The sequence below is a fragment of the Acanthopagrus latus genome, chromosome 6 (assembly GCF_904848185.1).
Source record: "Acanthopagrus latus isolate v.2019 chromosome 6, fAcaLat1.1, whole genome shotgun sequence".
Lineage (NCBI taxonomy): Eukaryota > Metazoa > Chordata > Actinopteri > Spariformes > Sparidae > Acanthopagrus > Acanthopagrus latus.
In genome coordinates this window covers 16,627,734-16,648,514 of record NC_051044.1, presented here as the reverse complement: position 1 = coordinate 16,648,514, position 20,781 = coordinate 16,627,734, and the positions used below count along the sequence as shown (strand labels likewise).

At 41.3% G+C, this 20,781-nt stretch overlaps 3 protein-coding genes across 3 annotated transcripts; all 3 read left to right on the top strand.

Moving 5' to 3' along the window:
- The first annotated feature begins 1,355 nt into the window (after window positions 1-1,355).
- slc25a34 (solute carrier family 25 member 34) lies at window positions 1,356-7,679 on the top strand. Its single transcript, XM_037100522.1, has 6 exons — window positions 1,356-1,465; window positions 1,955-2,671; window positions 5,338-5,403; window positions 6,895-7,047; window positions 7,154-7,288; window positions 7,402-7,679. Exons 2-6 carry the CDS (start codon window positions 2,171-2,173, stop codon window positions 7,588-7,590), a joined length of 1,044 nt encoding a protein of 347 aa, XP_036956417.1. The 5' UTR covers window positions 1,356-1,465; window positions 1,955-2,170; the 3' UTR covers window positions 7,591-7,679.
- A 266-nt stretch (window positions 7,680-7,945) lies between these two features.
- Window positions 7,946-11,879, top strand: LOC119020829 (transmembrane protein 82-like). Its single transcript, XM_037100523.1, has 6 exons — window positions 7,946-9,175; window positions 9,267-9,339; window positions 9,435-9,627; window positions 9,739-10,156; window positions 10,841-11,025; window positions 11,148-11,879. Exons 1-6 carry the CDS (start codon window positions 9,094-9,096, stop codon window positions 11,226-11,228), a joined length of 1,032 nt encoding a protein of 343 aa, XP_036956418.1. The 5' UTR covers window positions 7,946-9,093; the 3' UTR covers window positions 11,229-11,879.
- Window positions 11,880-13,953: 2,074 nt separating this feature from the next.
- fblim1 (filamin binding LIM protein 1) lies at window positions 13,954-20,262 on the top strand. Its single transcript, XM_037100513.1, has 8 exons — window positions 13,954-14,138; window positions 14,493-14,853; window positions 16,317-16,489; window positions 17,676-17,769; window positions 17,869-18,038; window positions 18,661-18,839; window positions 19,019-19,139; window positions 19,281-20,262. The coding sequence occupies exons 2-8, from the start codon at window positions 14,517-14,519 to the stop codon at window positions 19,389-19,391; spliced, it is 1,185 nt and encodes a 394-aa protein (XP_036956408.1). The 5' UTR covers window positions 13,954-14,138; window positions 14,493-14,516; the 3' UTR covers window positions 19,392-20,262.
- Window positions 20,263-20,781: the final 519 nt, after the last annotated feature.

Here is a 20,781-nt window from a genome sequence, read left to right as displayed (position 1 = left end):
CTGTTTTATTACAGTGAGGTAATATATCTATTTGTGGTTTTGCTGATGGTAAAACAAACTTACTTTAGTTTGAAGAGGCGCTTTGTAGTTTTGGGAAGACATTTTCATCAAAAGGGATTTTGTTATGCTTAAACTATACAAACAAACTCTTTGTTTTCATGACTGAATAAACAAACGGACCTGAAAGGACAACACAATGTCATACTCTTTCACTTTGTTTATATTTGGCGGACCCTGCCACCTGTATAGCTCCAGACAGTGTTCTGGGACCTTATTTTCCTGTAGGAACAGCTCGTTCATTCAGTTATGGCAAAACAAATTCTGCGTTTGTATCATTACATCATTAAAAGGTTGAATTCTTTCTTCAAAACAAATTGAATTTGTTTTAGTGCTGTATCGTATCATCAGACTTCAGAGCAGCGTATTGCTTCAGGATGTGACACCCCTCAATTCATGTAGAGGACTCCACCATGAATAATTGTCTTAATTGTATGACTTGTTTGACCCAGAATCAGAACCCAGCTGCGTGACAAACATTACGAATGGCTATAACAGGGAAATAACCAATCTTCTTGCTGATGGTCTGGTTTCCTGCTGATTAATTACCAGTTAGTACATCGGATTAAATCTCACTGTTGGGTGCTCAGTTAATAAAAATTCAAATGACTCTGGGCTCTCTTTGCTTGAATGATAAGTCTTTACACCTTAATGCCAACTGGGCAAACTTAATCCACTTATCAGTAGCCACTTATCAGCCTTGTGGTGAGATTTGTGTTTCTAAGATCAGCAATTAATTTGTACTTTAAATTAAATGTATTCAGTGAGTCATGTATCTGATGGTGTAGAGCTGTAAAAGAGCGCCCTCTAGTGTAACATTCAACACATAAAGTAAAGGGGCATCAAGATGAGTCATCTGAACTGCGAGTGGCATCGTTTGCTCGCACTGTCGTTTAAAGACAACATACCTCCGAGTATTTAGGATTTCTCAACAGATCTACCACATTACTTTTCATCGTCTACGGAATCATTTTTGCTCAAAATGTCTATAAAACAATCACGATAAATCAAACAGGAATAGTTCAGGTTTGTGGTCCTGGAGTGAAACAGAGCACAAGTTTGTTTGTTTTGTTTCTGAGATTATCCAGACTATCTTTGGCAGATTAACCTTGTTTCGGACACCTATCCCCGCTCCCCTCTCCCTCCGACACTCCACCCCTCCTCTTTGACCAACAATAACCTTTTACCCAGAGAGCTCTGATTGGACTGGTGCAGGGGCAGTTTTAGAGCCGAGCCGTCTGATTGGCGCGCACTCAGGGATGTGGGGATGTGGCAGACAGGACTGACACTCCATTGGCTCCGACTCCAGGGAGTGGGCGGGGACTCTGACAATGAATGTGCTGAGGACACATGTTTACAATGATGGGGGAGAGAGGAAGAATGGAGCTGCTCGGGACCGCTGGACACTGTGAGTTTTCTGAATCAAGTCACCAGATTAAATAGATATCACTGATAACTTTCCCAGAGGCAGAAGAGAGGAGTCTTCTACCTGAGTGTGTTTGCGTCTGGTACTTCTGCTCAGCTGGTTTGTGTAACTGTAGGCTGGTTTGAATGAATTAAAGAGGACTGGTGCTTGACTTGTCAGGTGATTTTGAGGTGGTCCTGCATCCTTAAATGTTTGATTTGGAAGCTTGTGCCTCTCTGTTTTTGCATTTTCAGCTGTAGTGTTGTTGAATTTTACCGCTGCAAGTTTAGAGAGATATATATACAGCAGAATTTGTTGTCTGACAGGTATTTAAGGTATCTGTCATGTGACGAGCTAAAGAGTGAATGTTTTTCCTTCCAGCAGGACTCCTATCAGCCTTTTCTCTTGACACACATGCACTGTCTGTCCTGATATGTAGAGCTCAGCCTGAACTTGGACCTCACAATTCAATATGATTACATTGTGTTGCAGATGGCGCCTCTGTTGAACAGCCTGACTGTCAAGTAAGCTAATGAAAGGACACCAAAGGGAGACATGCCAAGAAGATACTAAATGAGTTGTCACACCAGCTGATAGCTTTTGTTTCTCTGTTCTGTACTGAGAACAATACATCTCCCTGTTCCCTGACAAACTGAAAACAAAGGGGGACAAGTCATCACAGGACAAACTCAAATCCACCTCTCAGGGATGACCAGTGCTCGGCTGCTGCAAGCCTCCCCAGAACAGTCTGTGTTTGCTGCCCAGCCTCCCCACAGAATGGCATCCACCGTGTCCGCCGTACCCCGTGGTGTGTTCGGCCCCTCGCCGCCTCCTCCAGCTGTCTGGCCACCTCTGGACTTCGCCCTGGGTGCTCTCGCCTGCTGTGCCGCCTGTGTGTTCACCAATCCCCTGGAGGTTGTAAAGACCCGCCTGCAGCTCCAGGGAGAGCTGCGCGCGAGGGGATCCTACCAGAGACACTACCGAGGAGTCTTGCAGGCTCTCTGTGTGGTGGGCCGCACGGACGGGCTCCGGGGCCTGCAGAAGGGGCTCTCAGTCGGGCTGATCTACCAAGGTGTGATGAATGGAGTGAGGCTGGGGTCCTACTCCTACTGTGAAGCTCTGGGTATCACCTCGTTCCACGGGGGGAGTCTGCTGTCAGGGGCAGCGGCTGGGGCACTGGGTGCCTTCATTGCCTCTCCTGCCTACCTGGTAAGTTTACTTTTTTCTTATGACCACTGAAAACACCACAGTCTCCACCTGCAACCCCTCAAAACAGGGTTGAATGTCTGTGAGTTGGCTGAAGAGGTGAAACTATGGAATATTTGGCAATAGAAGAGCAAACATTTGAGAAAAGTTTAAAAAATAAACATTTTTTTAATTTCCCGCACTGGTGATTCTCACATATTCATATGACCCCTAGAGTGGCTCCTGAGGAGAACTTGTCATGACAGGTCGACACTAAAAGCCATTTTGAGGTACAGTTATGTTGTGTCGAGTTAGTCTTATGTTTGTCGAAAAAATGACACACCTATGTGAAATATATGACAGTTATGCACCCTTTTCTTGAGAACATTTAAAGATATGTCCCTCAAATGTCACTTTTGGGGTCTCTGTTATATCTGTTTGTGGTCTAAATCTAAGACTAACAGGAAACTGACACCCCACGGACCACATATGATCACATGATTAGGTTACGCTTAACCTCACACACACGAAACCTAATTTAAACCTAAGTTAATTAACCCCCAAACAATTGTCGTGAGCTAAAGGAAGACAGCAGAGCTAATGTGGAAATACGATATGGGTACCTCTGTTCAGATATATAATGCAAAAGGTTTCAGCGTAGCACTGTTTTTTTTTTAAGCGAACAGGTTGTATGTTTGACCAACCCATTTGAACCAGTTGGATCACCTTCCCTGAAGTAATAATCTGCAGCAATATGACACATATGTCAGCTTGTTAGCCTGTGCAACAAAGTTAAGGATCACATGCGCATTGAAAAGGGTTTTAGCCGCTGTAATCTTTTCTCCCTGCCATACTTTAAAAGATCCTCTCCTGACAAAATGTTCATGCAAAGGATGGGGGGACAAGATTCACAGTTCTCATTTCTGTGTTAAATACTTTTTAAAGCAACAATATGTAACTTTTTGGAGCAAGGTAACAGTTAGATTCACCAGGTCTTCAGATAATGCCACGTCTGTTTGGTGGCTTGGGTCCAATGTCAACCTGAAGCGACCTGAGGGATGAAACTGACAATTCAGCTGTGTCTCTCCTGAAATGCTTTAAGGTGACATCGTGTTGCTTTAGAAGTTTAGACAAAGCTTATATGAGGTCCCAGCAGTCTGAGTTAGTCCAATAATGTGGATATCTTTCAAAGTATCAAGTCCTTTTATTGTCATGTGCACAACAGATGCAGTGAAGCCACAGTGCCAATGAAACTCTTCATTCTCAGGCCTCCTCCAACAAAGCTCAAACAATGTATAGAAAGAAAATCACACAACTAAGACATAAATAAAGTGGAGGAATAGGAAAAGTAATGCATTCAGAATATTATGTTATTGTAGAGTAATAGATAAATGTACCTTGTTCCTTGTGTGAAATTCCCCCATTATGTTTCCCCATATCGTGTTCCCTTGCTGAGCTTGTGTAGAGGACTACAGAGAGGGAATTTGGCACTAAAATGAGGATAAATATGGAAGATTTCAGAAACCATTATGGACTGAAACTAATGTTGTAATGTAAAAATCCTCTTCTGCGCCATATAAGGGGAAGTTATTAAAGTGAATTTCAATGGAGAATGAATGAAAACAACAGCATTGTTTTAATTGGGTGAAGGAAAAAAAAAAACAAACTCAAACCTGCCATCATAGACCATCATAGTTCAACTGGAACAACAACATTGCAAGTCATTAAAAACAGACACATGAAACCACACCAGCTCGGTTTCTAGAGGCATCTGAAATAACCTGAATCTATTTTTGTCCAGCAGAGAGCTTTGAAGGAGACATAATGTCACATAGGTGTGTATGTCGTCAGGTTAGTTGCAGGTCACATATAGTTTGACAGAACACAAGATAAAACATTGTGATGATCTTACGCTGACTGAAGCGTATCCTGTCCAGATGGATGAGCAACATATCTCTTCATTACTCATCTGTCAACACGCAGCTCCCGCTCAGCTTTCATCAGATAGATTCAGATCTAATGTGCATCCATAAACACCGGCGAGACTCATAAATGTTTATTTTCTTAACAAGTGTTCTGACGTGAAAACCAGTCTCAAATGACTCTTATTGATTTACGGCACCGGTTCGTGAACGTCCTCTGCATGTCCCAGGAGACAGGAGCAGTGTTGTCGTCAATACATTCTAAACCATGTAACCTTCTGCTCCGTCATGGAAAGACAATATCATTTGATGAATATCTAGGTCACTAAATATACCCTGCACTGTGCTTCCACCTACCCACTGCTGCCAAAAATATACAGTATCTTGTGGCTCATTGCTGTCTGCTGCTGGCGGTGGTTGAAGGAGGAGAGGTGAAGGTTATTTTTTTTTATTGACCCTCGGAATGAGATCCAGTAGAGAGGCGTCTTAGTTTTGTGCTATATTTACTTCAACAGTTGTTTATTGTAAGGTTTCACCCAAATGAGTCACTGAGGAATTGAGGTTACCCGGAAACAGGTGTGTTATGAACCGCACACCTGGTGATTGTTACCTGTAATGGTTACATAACTCATCCTAGTCTGACGCAGGCATCATCCAACTTAGTGACCAGTCAGGTTTTGTCTGTGCTTACTTTTGTTGTTTTTTGGCACAGTATCTCATACAGCCTGAACACCCAGTAAAACCTTGTGTGTTATATTTTCTTCACAGGTGAAGACACATCTGCAGGCTCAAACAGTGGAAGCCATAGCAGTAGGCCACCAGCACAACCATCTGGTGAGATGCACAAAATAAGTGCACACAAATGCACTATATTTTATATATATTTGGAATTGGGATGCAAAGTATTCACACATCAGCCATTGATGAAGTAGTTTTCCTATTTTGCCAAGTGAATGTGTTTATTTAAAAAAGCATTGTATGTCTGTTTCTGCCAAGAGTAGACATAATAATATGTAAATTCCTCTTCAGGAGAGACTTGATGTTCTCTACGATTAGGTTGGAAAAAAAAGTGCATATGAGTTGAAAAACGTAGTTGTGTTTGATGTATTTGATGTAGTAACCCAATGCACCAGTAATGTTATGCAAAAATAAACTACCACACCAACAGGCGCTTTAAGTAAAAGCAGCAATGCCACAGAGTAAACGTCAGAAGATGATGGATATGTTGATGGCAGTTTAAGGTTGCGGGAATTTCAGAAAACACATTTACTTTTCAACATAGTCATTTACACATGTGGTTGTAGAGCACACGCATCCCTTCTTTGTCGAAGTCGAAAGCAGACGAAGCCTTGATACCATCGCAAACACTGTCAAAATGTCAAGTTACCATCTTAAAGGTCTGGTGTGAAGGATTTAGAAAGATCTATTGGTAGAAATGGAAGACAACATATTCATAAGTGATGATTTGATTACTGTACAATCACCTGATATTAAGAATTGTCATGTTTTTTTATACATGAGAATGAGCCTTTTATATCTAGAGAGGGAGCAAGAGTTGAACTGCTTGTGCTTGGAACGAGAGCTGAGTAACTCTCATCGCCTTCCACCTGTGGCCATGAACCTTTCAGTCATCCCTCTTACAACAACATAAACAATCTCTTTCATTCAAAATTCAGAGTAAATGCATGTAAGTGTTACCAGAAATATGTGCTTAAAGTATCCAGAGTTAAAGCACTCATTATGGAGAGAAAATATATATTATTGACGACACTCTCTACTTATGACTTTTTGGTAATTTATTCACAACAGAGCATCATAGGTTAGACGGTGATCATACATTTTATATGCAAAATCTGCCGATAACAAAAACAAATATCTTTGCTTTGTTTTTTTCTAAATCAGGTGTGCACACCAGGGAATATCAATTAAACTGGTGGTCACTCACCTTTTTATTGGTTTTGTACAATTTTGAGGTATTTATATTTGAGTAAGTGCACTTATTTACATTTCACCACTGATAGATATTGTACTATGTTTACTGTGTTCTGAACTTTGTACTGATGACGCGTTATGTAAGAGCTGAAGTCAGGCCAACTAGGCGTATTCAGTCACCCATATAGGCGGTCAGCATTTACAAAGAAGACTTTTGTAGTGGTGGATAAATAAAAAGACAGAAATACAACACTGATAATGCCACCCAGTGATCCCTAATCTGTAAATGCATGCTTATACACACAACATTAAAACTCTGTAATCAGCAGAAAACTGACATCAGAGAAAGGCTCCTAAACATAAATGAAATACTATGTTGTTCTACCATTTCAGGGAATGTCTGATGCCTTTGTTAGCATCTATAGAAGAGAGGGTTTAACTGGCCTTTGGAGGGGAGTGAACGGGGCCGTGCCTCGAGTCATGGTCGGATCAGCTGCTCAGCTGGCAACCTTCACCTCGGCCAAGAACTGGGTGTCACAGTCACAGGTGGGTGTGACAAAGGGCTGACGTTTTTACTGCACATGGAACCAGACAGCTGCATCAGCCAAAAGTCAAACCTTGATGACTAATCGGTTTCTTTCTTTCCCCCCAGTTGTTTAGTCCAAACAGCTGGCTCACGGCCTTGATAGCAGCCATGATCAGTGGAGTGGCTGTGGCGTTCACCATGACACCGTTTGATGTCATCAGTACACGTCTCTACAACCAGCCGGTGGATGAATCTCGTAGAGTGAGTTTCAGTAATGTCTTTCCATCTTATTTGTTCTTGCACTCAATAATGGCTTCCTCTGAGATCAAGTCAGGACGAAAAGATTAAGTTGTTTTTCCTTGTCTGGCTTTCAGGGACGCCTGTACCATGGATTTTCAGATTGTATGCTGAAGGTGTGCCAAGCTGAGGGCCTGCTGGGGTTGTACAAAGGCATGGGCCCTGTCTTCCTGCGTTTGGCCCCGCACACAGTGCTCAGCATGCTGTTCTGGGATCTGATGAGGCAACAGACAGTGAAGGACAAACAGAGCCAGGGACGGAGCTGAAGCACTCCAAACGCCTGAGTTTGACTGACCGGACTACATTAAGCTACATAAGCGGTCCATCTGTTGATAAAACACTGAGTTTAAAGCAACATTATGTAACTTTTTTTTCTTTTTTTGACCTTGAATAACAGTTTCAAAATCATATTGATGGTACAGTGTCGTGTGACAGGGTGAATGGTGTCTCTGTCACAGCTATCACTTGCTTCTGCACTATGTAATTTCAGTGAGAGGGTAGGATCACAGCGTTGCATATATATATATATATATATATATATATATATATATATATATATATATATATATATATATATATATATATATATTACACATTTTCTACATACTGTTGCTTTAAAACTGAAGTTCAACACTCTGGGAAACATTTTAAAGCAGGGAGTTTGATGAGAAGATTGATACATGCGGTACATATGAAGCTACAGCCAGCAGCTGGTTAGGTTATCTTATCTTAAAGACTGGAAACGGGGGGAAAAGCTGGCTTACCTCTGTCAACTGTAATAAAATCCACCGACCAGCATGTCTAAAGCTCCATAATAAGCACAATATGTTTGACTGGTTAAGTCTGTACCAAAATCAATATGTTGAAATGTTAAGTTTTGGCCTTAGGAGGAAGGTACTCGCTGGAATATTTATTGGTAATGACCATTGGCTCAAACATTTAAGATGTTCACCGGTGAACTTTGAGGTGCTGGATTTTGTAACTATTTGACAGAGGCTGGACACATCACATTTCAGGATTTTACAGAGCAATGAAGTCGGTGATTAACTATCAGGTTTTACTTTAATACCTCACATGATCAATTTACAAAGCTGAAATGAGAGGAGGGAGACTCATATGGCTTGCGATGACCTGGAGAACAGATCTGGGTTAATGAAAAATAAGCTCTGTCTATCATGTTTGGAATTGTTCAGACTTGAATGCATAACTTTAGTTGCTTTGTTATACGTAAAGAAAGACATCTCATGGGAATGGCACATGAACTACTCATACCTGAAGCCAAGAATGCCATTTGATTTGACAGTTTTTCTTTACAGAAATGTAACCTACGGGTATTTAAGGCCTTTGAACAGCAGTGTGTTGTAATGATGATAATGATAATAACAATAAATTTTTGTATGAAACTTGTTAAAGAAACTACATTTGAATTGTACATGCTTTAATCTTGAAAATGCACAGTGTCTGAGCTGCATTGTAAACAAAGTGAGATTTGATTCTGACCCAGTTCAGAGGGGTCTGATTGCTCTTTGAGTCTAATCATGTTTTTGAGAGGATTTTCAGCCTCTTTCATCAGGAAGTGATTAAACTGACAAAAACAGTCAAATCACTTTTGACCTTTGGAGCCGCAGCACGGAGCGCACTCGGACCTGATCAGCAGGAACAAATAAAGACAACGTGAAGTTTTGGCTCCAAGGAACTCAGCGTTGACTGACTTGTAGTTTCTAATCAGGATCGGAGCAGCATGAGTGAGAGATCATAGCGACATAAAAATGTTTCTCCCCTTCTCCTGGATCCTGGGAACTTCTGAATCATCAACTTTTGATTCAAATCCAATAGACAGTTATTTACAAGGTGAGTTTGCTGTTTTGTTTTTTTTCTCCTAATGGCAATAAACTAAAACACAAATCCTCAGAATTTCTGTTGTGATGTTCATGTTTTAAAGGTCTTGTGGGCGCATGTGGAATATCAGTGCTGTGCAATTTGATGAGAGTTAACAACTTCATTCAAACGTGCAGGTAAGATTATTCTGTAAAAAGGAGAGAAAACATTTAATATCTATACAGGGTTTTGTATTTGGAGCGTATCTATTGTGCATTTTTCTTTCCCACAGTGATTCTGAATCTGAAACTGAGAGCAAACAGCGGTCATCCTCGCCAGTTAACCCTCTCAGAGGCAGCTGGAGATCAGCTCTCCAGTTCTGGTCTGTGGCGGTCCTCCTGTCTCTGGTGGGCTCCAGGGTTTCCTCTCTCATAGTGCTGGAATTTTGTCTCCGAGCTGTTTCTACCTGGGCATCAGCGCGAACAGTGAGTTCCTTATACACACGAACAGATCAGCTGGTAACACATTTATTTAACCCCTTTTCATTGCCAGTCTGATCTACTTTCATCCACGGTCATGTACTTTTCTGACCTCAGGATGCCAACGGCAGAGGCCTGGACCTGCTCCTCATCCAGTGCCAGTTCTCCCTGGGTTGTGGCCTCACGTGTACTCTGGCCTTCCTCCATCAGGGGGCTCCACACAGCTCTCTCAGCTTGCTTCTGGCAGCCGCACTCAGCTGGGCACTGGCAAGCGTCAGCCAAGGTCTGTGGAGCCATGTGGCCAGACTCTACCCACTACACAGCACCGAGCGTTACTGTGGGAAGTGCATCACCATCCTGACCTCCGGACACACCATACTGACCTCACTGCAAAGAGCGGTTGTCTTGGCCTTTGCTTTAGCAACTGTGGCTTCAACCGCTACGGTTTATGAGCACTTCCTGTCCCAGAAGGATGCTCTGAAGTTTTGGACTCCACTGACACTCTGCTACACGATGTTGGTGTTCTATATTCAAGGTGATTGTCAGATGAACTACTTGAGGAATGAAACTTGAATTTAATTCTTGTTAAAACTATTCTTTATATTGTTCCCGCTGCTTTTCTTTTAACCTATATTTGTATATATGTTTGACTTATTTATTACTACTGTTTTTATTGATGCTCTCTATTTTTGCCATCCCCTTTGCTGCTGTGACATTGCAAATTTCCCTGTTGTATGACTAGAAAAGGATTATCTTATCTCATCTCACCTTAAAAACGAGTTTGTTCACCCATCCTCAGTAACAAATAACAGAAGAGAAACGAGTCAGTCGAGTCACAGAAGGGAACAAATGAAAGATCACAAACAACATATGTTCCACGAGATCATGTAGCACAGACATCCACAGAGCCACTAAATTAAATATGCTATGCTGATGTTGCCTTGAAACAGGAAAGAAATGAGACCTCAGAAATAACCATTTAAAGCCAGTGATGGGGTACATTTTATGTACTGTACCAATGACCCACATGTGTCCTTAACAACTCTGTAAGAACACACAGAGTTTAGCCAACTTCTCTCCAGTCTGTTAGAACTGATGAAGCCTCTTGGATGAGCGGTGAAACTCTTCAAGAAACTGAAACATGTCCAGTTGCCTACGATACAGCACTTACTTAGACTATCAGTATCACTGTGTAATGTTTTTGTGTCAATTTGCACAGAGGACCAGAATCGGCAGACTGGTACAGAGGCCCTGTTACACACTGTCGTGCTGAGACTGGGAGCCATACTGGTGCTCATGCTGACGGTGGGTGACTGGTCGGATGTCGTCCACGTCCTCATCACTTTCCTGGGTGAAGCCGTCTGTATGCTGCTCTCTCAGGATCTGCTGCAAGCTGTGTTACAGGTCTGTGCGAATCTCGCTTTTGTTATTCAAGCCAGCACTTCTTCAATGTGGCCATTTATGTATTCTTTTTTTTTTTACGTTTGAGTAACAAGTACTGTGAAAATGACATTTTGCATTTTTAGGAAGAAGAAGATGATATGAGCTTAACGGAGCCCAGGCACAAAACAAGGGAAGGCACGTGGAGAACATCAGATGACAGTTGACGATGTACCTGAATGAAATCTACCTCTAATGCCAGTGACTACCTCCAAAGACAACATGTTTTGATGTTAACAATACAACACTACAAAGGATTATTGTGTCATTGACTCTTGTTTCAAACAGAAAGAAAGAAGATGAAACATGTGTTTTCTGCATGAATTTACAAAAAAATAATCAGAACTGAAGTAAACACATAAAATGTATTTGGACACTTTCTTTCCACTAGTCTGAAAGAAGACTTGTCATTAAAGCAAAATAGCCTAAAATCTGAAAGTTAACCAATGCATGAAACAACGATCTTATCACCTGAAATGTGTCTCACCTTTTTAAACACAAACTTTTTAAACATTAATTTTACATTAGCTTCAGTAGATCAGATATTCTACCAACTTGCTTTATAAATGGCACTTGAAGGGCGAAGGAGCTGGTCAGGAGGTTGCACATTTTAAGATGGTAATGATGAGGATGACACACGGCCGTCCACAGTCCGCTGAAGGTGACCACATGTCGCTAATTAAAGGGTCACGGCTACAGTTTTACACAAGAGGATAACTCGTCTTGAGAGTCACCACTCAGCCTGTGAAAAGGTTTATATGACATATAATTAGAAGTTATATAATTATGTAGACAGAGGTGACTAGTTAAGAAGAAAAACCCTGACCAGGTCATAGTGATGTCATCAGGGTTGTCTCAGCTGAGGCATGAGATTTTGTTTATTTTTGATTTTTTTTTCCTTTTTTTTTTTTTGCTTCTTTACAAACTGGAGAAAGAGGAGAAAATCACTCTGATCGGCTGTTCAGCTTGACAAGTCAGTGCATGAGAAGAGCAATGGAGAAAATAAACAGATCCCCCCTTGAGCCGGTCGCTGTTGTCTCTAGCACACTCTGTATGGTTGCTCCTCATTTTTCCTCTTCGTGAGTACCATTTGCAGTTTTTTATCAGACATATACTTGATTAAAAGCATCAGAACACATAAAAGGCTGCTTTATCATAACAATGGTCATGAGTCTTCTACTGGTTTCAATATATGAATGACTTTCTCTTGATGCAGACGCAGGACATTCAAACTAGTTGGCTGTAGCCTTTGCGGTGTGTTCAGGTGCAACTTATTGGCCGAGTCACAGGTGACATGAGGCCATGCAACAGTCAGCCTTCGTAGCCACTAGTTCTGTGATGTCGGTTTGGGGTGTCTGGGCCCTGAGCGTTGAGACATCTCGGCCTCTGTTCCCCCCAACATTTTTAAAAATCTGTTCCTCTAACTGTTGCTCAAAGCAGTCCAGACATCTTACTCACACTTAAGGAACATTTGGGTAGAGTTTCTCTGCAGGAAGTTGTTTTCCCACCCCTGCAGATGTTTACAGTTAGGAAGTCAACTTTTTTTTGTCAACGTGCAATTGTCACTGCTTTTCCTGTTTCTTCCTGTTACTTTCCCTCCACTTCCCTTCGTTCTCTTTTCCATTGTTGCCCTGCTCACCCAAACCGAGGAGTAAAAAAAAAAAAAGAAAATCCTCCACCGTGATGTTGGTGAGTAAAATGAGAGGTCATGCTGCCGAAGCAGTGAAGAAGTTCAGAGAGTTTAATGAGGATTTTGGCTGTCGGGGGGCGGAGCGTGGAGGTCTGGAGATTGTGTCATCAGAAGGCAAGCTCCCTCCTGCAACCGTGACATCACTGCAGCATTCCTTTCCACAGAGCTGGAACAACAGAGACCCCCATCACTCTCCCCATCTATGTCTCCCGTTTGCCCTCTCTCACACATTCCTTGCCTCGCTCTTCTTTCACGCTGACCCACATCGATCAGGAAAGTTTGATTCGACAGTCAGGCTTCTCGCTCCATCCTCCCTCGTTGAGGAGGGGAGTAGACCTCACAAGGTTTGGCTCTGGAACCTAACCACAATATTTTTGCTGATCAGCGGACCTGATATTGCTCAGACGCACTCTGGTGGAGAGCTGCAAACACAACAAAGCAGCTTTTTCATAGCTCTCTCAGACATCACTCACTGTTGCGCCCCCCCTCCTTTCCCCTCCTAATAAACCAATATCTCCTCTTGCACAATGCCCTGATTCATGGCACTGTAATGCTGCTGCCCCTTTGTAGTCGCTCTCAACAGTCCGATGGAGCCCACCACATAGTATCAGACGCTGGGGAGGCCCAAATGGAAGCATGGACACTGATAGCGAGTCAAGGCTAAAGTGATATAATGTAGTGGGGGGAAGGGAAGAAGAAGGAAAGAGGGAGAAGAAAAAAGGAGGCAGACTCAATGAGGGAGGTAGGGAAAATAAAGCTGACAGAACAATAAGGCAGAGCTGCACCGGAGAGAGAAAGAGGGACAGTTTGAGATAGAGAGCTGTTGGGAAAAGGCAGGTACAGTCACATCCTGCTGGCATGCAAAAAGATAAAGAAGTGGGAGGCGGCTGTTTGACTCTGCGTTGTCTATTTAAGGGCGAAAAACCTTATGAGATACTTCATGATTCTCTACATTACATATGTAAAAAAATGTCTGACTGTGAGCTTTTGGTTAGATTGCTCAACAATTGCATGCCTCTCTTTGTGTGTGTTTGTGTGTGTGTGTGTGTCTACGTGCATGCAGGCCAGTGTGTGTGCGTGCTTGCCAATTTTTCATAGTAGATGAATGTGTCATGTTTTTTACTGCACTTTGCCCGAGATTAACTGTTCACCTTTTACGGTCGGGGAAGGGAGGTGGTATTGTCATTCAGCCAGAGAAGGAGGAGGGGTCGGCGGACGAGGGAGGTGCTGAAGGAAAAGGAGTGGCCTTCTGCTGATAGTCGCCTTCTTTGCCGGAGTAAAGTCTTCTCTCAGTGGCAGCCTACAGGAGGGAAAACAAACCAGACATTTTTGAGATACAGAACAGAAGAAAAGACAGAGCTGTCTTCAAAACCACAGTTTCTCTCAGGTATGTAATGGCAGCTCGCAGCCAGACTGAGTGGGTTTAAAGGGAACAGATGATTCAGATTTGTGCTCTCTGCCTCCAAAGCCATTCATTATGGATAATGAGAGCTGTGAAGTGTGTGAATTTACCTCTCTCAAGTGAGAGTGAGTGCTCCCACAAAGTTTACTGAGAGGGCGTATACACTTAAATTAAACATTGCTGAGATGATAAGCATAAGAAGTCACGTGATCGTTAGTATGTTTTATTTTCGTTTTTACATTCCTCCTTAAAAAGATCAAACGCAATGTTAAGTCTATGATGTGTTTCTATGTTCCTGATGATTGGACAGTTGTAATTGTTCCCTCCTTTTTTTTTTAGGCTGTATGTGGGTTTTACACAGTCATGGCATCAGCAGCTCCACCAAAAAGGATGGTGTCCTCTTGCTTCATCACTCTGGCGACTCCTCATCGAGCCACTGTGACACAGCAGCAGCAGCCCGCCCTTCAAGCCCACACTTCCCCGGCTAGAGACAAGCAGCACACAGCTGTACGAGTCAGTCCAAGTGACACCATCCCCTCCCTCAGACATAAGAAGGAGGACCCCTCACCAGCAAAGTCTTACAGCAAAAGTCGGTTTCACGCCGGGGCACCGGTCCAAGCTGCAGACCCTCAGAGCCCAAAACCATTCCAGCCTGGACCAAGCAGAGGACAGCTGCAAGGAGATGACAGCGGTGCTGCAGGTACTCATGACAAAATGTTCAATGTTCAAGGCAAAAAAGTGCTTAGATAACCTGAAATATATTTTGAATTTAACTCTACATGTGAATGATGCCACCTGGGCCCGTTTGATCGCCAACATCATCCTATTTTTAAACACTTGGTGAGATGATAATATACCCAAACCATGTATCATCAGCTACGGCTAATTTGAGGTCCTTCCTTAAAAACAAATTAATCTTTACTGCATCCTGATCTTAAAAGAGCATATTCACATGGCGGTCATTTTCCTCTGGATGCGAAGCTCGGATGTTGGGGTGATGTTTCCATTCCAATGTTACAAATCACATAAACGTAGACAATCTAATATCTAAAAATGATATGTTATCATATATGTTGTTTTACCTTTAAATATGGCCCAAGTTTTCACTCCCCTTCTTCTTTTTGGTTGCTGATCAATGTAGTAGTAGTCAATGAGTAACAATTTGTCAGGTTCTCAGTGTTGATAGAGCTGCTACTGAGCAGCGCTGTCAGAGGAAAATGGCTGCTATGAGGCTGTGGACTTTTGTAAGATTTATGACATTTTTTAAGGAACTATCCCGGTGAACACAACAACATAAGTGAAATGGGTTGGTTGAAGCATTTTGAGGCTCAACTTGGTGCTGTGTGAAGTCTGATAAATTGACTTAAGTGATGTTACTTGAGGCAACATCTGTTGGGTCAGAAGCCTCACCCTGTTTTATACAGCCAACAGTCTGAAGACTACGCGTTTGACTTACAAGGTGTGGAGTTACAATGATGTTACCAAACCTTTGACCATCTTTGCTGCTAGCATTCCACAACTAAAACTCTGACTGAATGGCTGGTATTAGAGTTGCATCGTGGGTAATGTAGGCGTCACGTATTGACAGGGAAGAAGAACGGAACATGACAGACAACATGTCTAGTTTTGTTGCATCAGGGTTGATATATTTTTAAACTGTCTATTGTGAGTACAACAATGTTATCAAAGTGAAATGCATAATCACTGGGGGAGTCTTTTAATTTGAAAAAATAAATAACCCTCCTCTCGCATTTACTATAATTGTATAGTATGTTATCTTGTTGGAAAGGATAGTATTATCTGTGAGGAACAGCTGCTACATTTGACTTTCCTTTTTAGGAACATGCAGAAACGTTTCCTCTTTAGTTTGACTACTGACGAGGAACAAAAGCGATAACCCTATGAGCTTCTATTCTCTCCTTATTTCAATGTTTTGTATATTATTATTCATTCCAGTTGTGTCCTTTAAAATCTGTATATGTATCTATATTCATGCATTAGTATGCACCTGGAATTATACTGTATTTATACTCTGTGTTTCATATTATCAACCTGAATTTTAAGATACTTCAGTGCCTCTGGAAACTTAAAAAAAAAAAAAAAAGTAAGTTACTGAAAGTTACTAAGAAGTGGCTTGAAACAAGTGTTTTCTTGCCCAAACAGAGCTCTTACCTCCTCCTCCTGCCCCTCCTCCTCCTCCTGCTGCTGCTACTGCACTGCCCTCATCTCTGGGACCATCGCTGTCTGAAGAGCCACCACTTCCACCACCTCCTCCTGCCCAGACGCCTCTCTCCCACCCTCCGACCCCAGGCCAGCAGCCAGTTTACAACAGAGAGGTATGCACACTTCTCTTAACACTGCCGCTAAAAAGGCATATTTGAATCAACCTAATCTTTGTGTATATGCCTCCGTTGTCACTTGATCCACGACTTCCTGAAAGAATTTTCTTGGAGCACTCAAGTCATTTTTTTTCCCACAGTGAAGGATTACAAGTTTCCACAACTTTTACAGAAACTGTATTATGTTGTGCAGTGGTTGTAAAGACTCATCTGCAAAACACATTATGAAGGAAAAAAAAAACGTCTGTCTTTCAGATACGAATAAATGATCAAAACGCATAACACTTGAACTGTACATGTTTTTCATTCAAGAGCAGATCACTTTCCAGACTTTTAGTTCCCATCATCAGGTTCAGGAAAGTGGGCTGTGTTACAACAGGTGGTCTGACAATATGCAGTCCTTCCCTTTCTTGATCATGGACCAATCTTATTCCACAGTGTGTGTACCTATACAAAGTTACACAGTGTTTTATACATTTATTGTTTTTGTGTTTTCATTATTTTGTGAAGGGATTTAAAGCCTGAATCTCTCGTTTATATAATTCCTTCAGAGGCACCTTGGCTGTTGTTCTGCCAAGCTATTTTTCAGCTTGAAGTAGTTCCCCACTTCCAATCCAGTTGTGGAAAATGTTACAGATTCAGGGCTTCGTGGTGTTAACACAACAGAGAATGTTTTACAGCGATTCAGGAGAAAGGTAGGCAAGTGTTCTGGTTTTATCCTCAGGTTGTCATCCAGCAGTATTTGAAGACCCTCGTGTGACACTCACCAACCAGCTACCTTTGTCTAAAAAGTTACACATTGTGTACTTTTCTTGTATTTTTAAGTCGAATGCCCATCCTGCTCAAGCAAAAAAAAGTGATTTAGTTGTTTTGTTGTTTGTTTTTTCCCTATGAGAAAGGGCAAGAATAATCAGAATCTGTGTCTGTGTTAAATGTCCCTTAATTAAAAGCAGTGGAAGGATGTTTGTAATGTATGGCAAGATGTTTAGAGCAAGTTGGGGGCAACAAAACAAAACAAAACAAAACCTGAAATGCCCTGACATTAATGTACCCCAATTCTATTGTACGACTCCTATGTTTCAGCCTGAAGCCTTTATAACCACTCTGCTCCCTTTCTCCTGCTGCCATCAAACATTTCACTTCAGAGTTCAGTTTCACTCTAACAATGTGCTTTACATTCAAGGTGGAAACAAGCACACCATCTAGTGGGTTAAAACAAGACGAACAGTCTCCTGGGATCCATAAAAATGGCCAAGACACGAGCGGGGAGAGTAAAGGTAACATGATCTCTATTTACACATTTTACCACTTAGGCTTTAAACGGTTCCACTTTGACAACACACATATAATTATAACCTGCTTTGTGTACAATGCAGACGTGTGTGGCTTCTGTCGGAAGCCTGTGGCTCTCTCTGAGCCTGCGATAGAGGCCTTGAACAGGACGTACCACGAAGGTTGCTTCCAGTGTAGATCTTGTCACATTCCCCTGGCTGGTAAACAGTACTACAATAAGGCAGGGATCCCCCTGTGTGAGGACTGCTACCAGGTAAAGTCAAAACAGCTTCCACTACAGGAATTTGTATGCAAATCTTAAAGGACCACACCAAATTTTTTGCATGCCATGTAGAATGTTGTTTTCAAAACACTGCTATTGTGTTTGACATTTACCTCTCAGGTGGCGAGTGGTTTCCTTTAGTTTTTTCATTCATAAACATTTTACACCTGGTTTTAGTGTCAGTGTCGGTTGCACATTATGTTTAACTCATAGATATCAGCCACCTAAAAACACCTGATTTTTTTCATCAAGACCCATGCATTATTCCCTGAGAAATTAATGAAAATGTTGACAAGTGCCCTGTCTCACAATGTAAAAGACTGGGAGAAAAAAAAAATCCTGGATCCGTCCCTTTATCTGGATCTGTACCAAAACATCAATGAGGTCTATTCTGGACTGAGACCCATCCTCCATCTGAGTTTTGTGGAAATCCATGCAGTAGTTTTTGTGTAATCATGCTCACAAACCAACAAACTAACCTGGGTGAAAGCATGACCTCCTCGGTGGAAGATAAAAATATAAACACTGTGCTATTATACAGATGATGTACTGTGGTAGATTGTTGGTATCTTGCTTGTATTACCACTCATCTTACACTTCTGTCTCTTTCTAGGCCAGTCTTGAACTATGCTGGGCATGTGGGGAGGCAATTAAAGATCATGTGATCCGGGCACTGGAGCGAGCATACCATCTTTCCTGTTTCACCTGTGCAACATGTAAACAGCAAATTGGAGAGCTACCTTTTGCTCAGGGGGAGGTCGGAGAGGTTTACTGCCTCCAGGACTATTACAGGTATGAGAGTGAACAATGATGGCAAGCAAAAATAACCTTCACACATTCACTTAAGGAGAGAGAGATTTTTGATTATTTTATTTTCCTTTATACAGTACCTTTAACTCACTGGAATGTAATTTAAAAGGTTATCTTGCTTCCTCTTACGTTTTCTTTCCTCTAAAATGTTGTCTGTGAAGGAAGTATGCTCCAAGGTGTAACGCCTGTGACAAGTTAATCATTCCAAAAGAAGATGGTACCGACAGCTATAACGTTGAATGCCTGGGGCGCTCCTACCACGAGAACTGCTACAGATGTGAGGTCGGTGTTCTGACAGCAAATTGTACAGACACACTCATTATACATACACACACACACACACACACACACACACACACACACACACACACACACACACACATTAATCAGCCTGAGTTAAGTAGTCTTTGATATTTTCTGCAGGTCTGTGCCATCCAGCTCTCTCCTGAACCAAATGAGCACGGCTGCTATCCTTTGGATGGGAAGATGCTTTGCAAATCTTGCCATCTGAGCCTGGTCTCTGGCCAGCACTAACTCTGGACTTATAGCCCCGGATAGATTGATGGAAAAGTGCCAGGAGTCCAGCTTCAAAGAGATGGGAGAATTTGCATGTGCATTCAGGATTCTGGAATTAAAACATCACACATCTTGTTCCAGTAAAACAATAATGAAATATGGCTTTTTTTTCTTTTCTTTTCTTTTCTTTTTTCTTTTTTTTTTACATATCATGCTTTTTGAAGATACTCCAGTTCTTCTTTTATACTTGATAATTTTGCACTCAATAAACTACAAAATGCACCAAATATATTTATGCAGCAGACTTTGTAAAAGTGTACGGCAAACATTCTTCAATTTTTTTTTTGCGTGTAAATCTCAATCAGTAAAATCTCAATCACTTTAACCCTTTATATGAAAAAATAAAACTCTTTATAAAAAATGTTTACATGAAAATAAACTAATATATTTTATCTTTAAGCAGGTTCCAATGTAGGCCTACATAACATTCATTAAAACACATATACAAGTTAAGGAAATAACCTTGAGGTAAATAATTCAATACAACATTTGTGGAAAAACACTACAACACTAATATTAAATACAGACATTAAAGCTTTTATAAAATAATATGTAACAGAGTACAAACACACATCCTAAATCACTCATTATGGACCAAAACCTCAAGGGGCTTTTGATATGAATGTGATTACACCCAAAAGACCTTCACTGGACTGCAGAGAAGGCCTACTTCTTGTTTTTTGCCTCAACAATAAAATAGTTATTCACATTGGTTTCTCATTCAGCTGAATTATTTTGTTATTTATATTCTGTATCTCAAAATGACATGTTTGTGGTATCATATTTCTTTGTATCAAAATCATTTATTAAAACATTTCCTGGAAAAAAATATTTTGTCATTCATTCAACATACACCACATCATGTTATTAGATAAATATGGATGGCAGTATGTTAGCTGCTCTGTTCTTCCAGCTCTTTGAAAGTAAGATTCATTATTTTGAAAGAAATGAAAAGGTGAATTCATATAAAACTACAATGGCACACAGAAGAGTGCATACCTCCATCAAGGCCCACCAGTCCACTTTGTCTGCAAAAAACTAGAAACATAGTTACCAACATTGGATTTGACTGATTTTTTTTTTTCATCAAGATCCATTCATTAGTCCCTGAGAAAATAGTGAAATTATAGAGAAATGCTCCATCTTGTAATGTTAAAGAAAGGGAGAAAGAATTCCTGGATCCATCCCCTTTTCCAGATCTGCATCAAAAGTTAATGGGGCCTATTCTAGGACAAAATCCATCCTCCATCCAAGTTACATCAAAATCCATTAAGCAGTTTTTATATAATCCTGCTGACAAACCAACCAACCAACAATCAAACATTACTTCTGTTGTGGAGGTAACAAA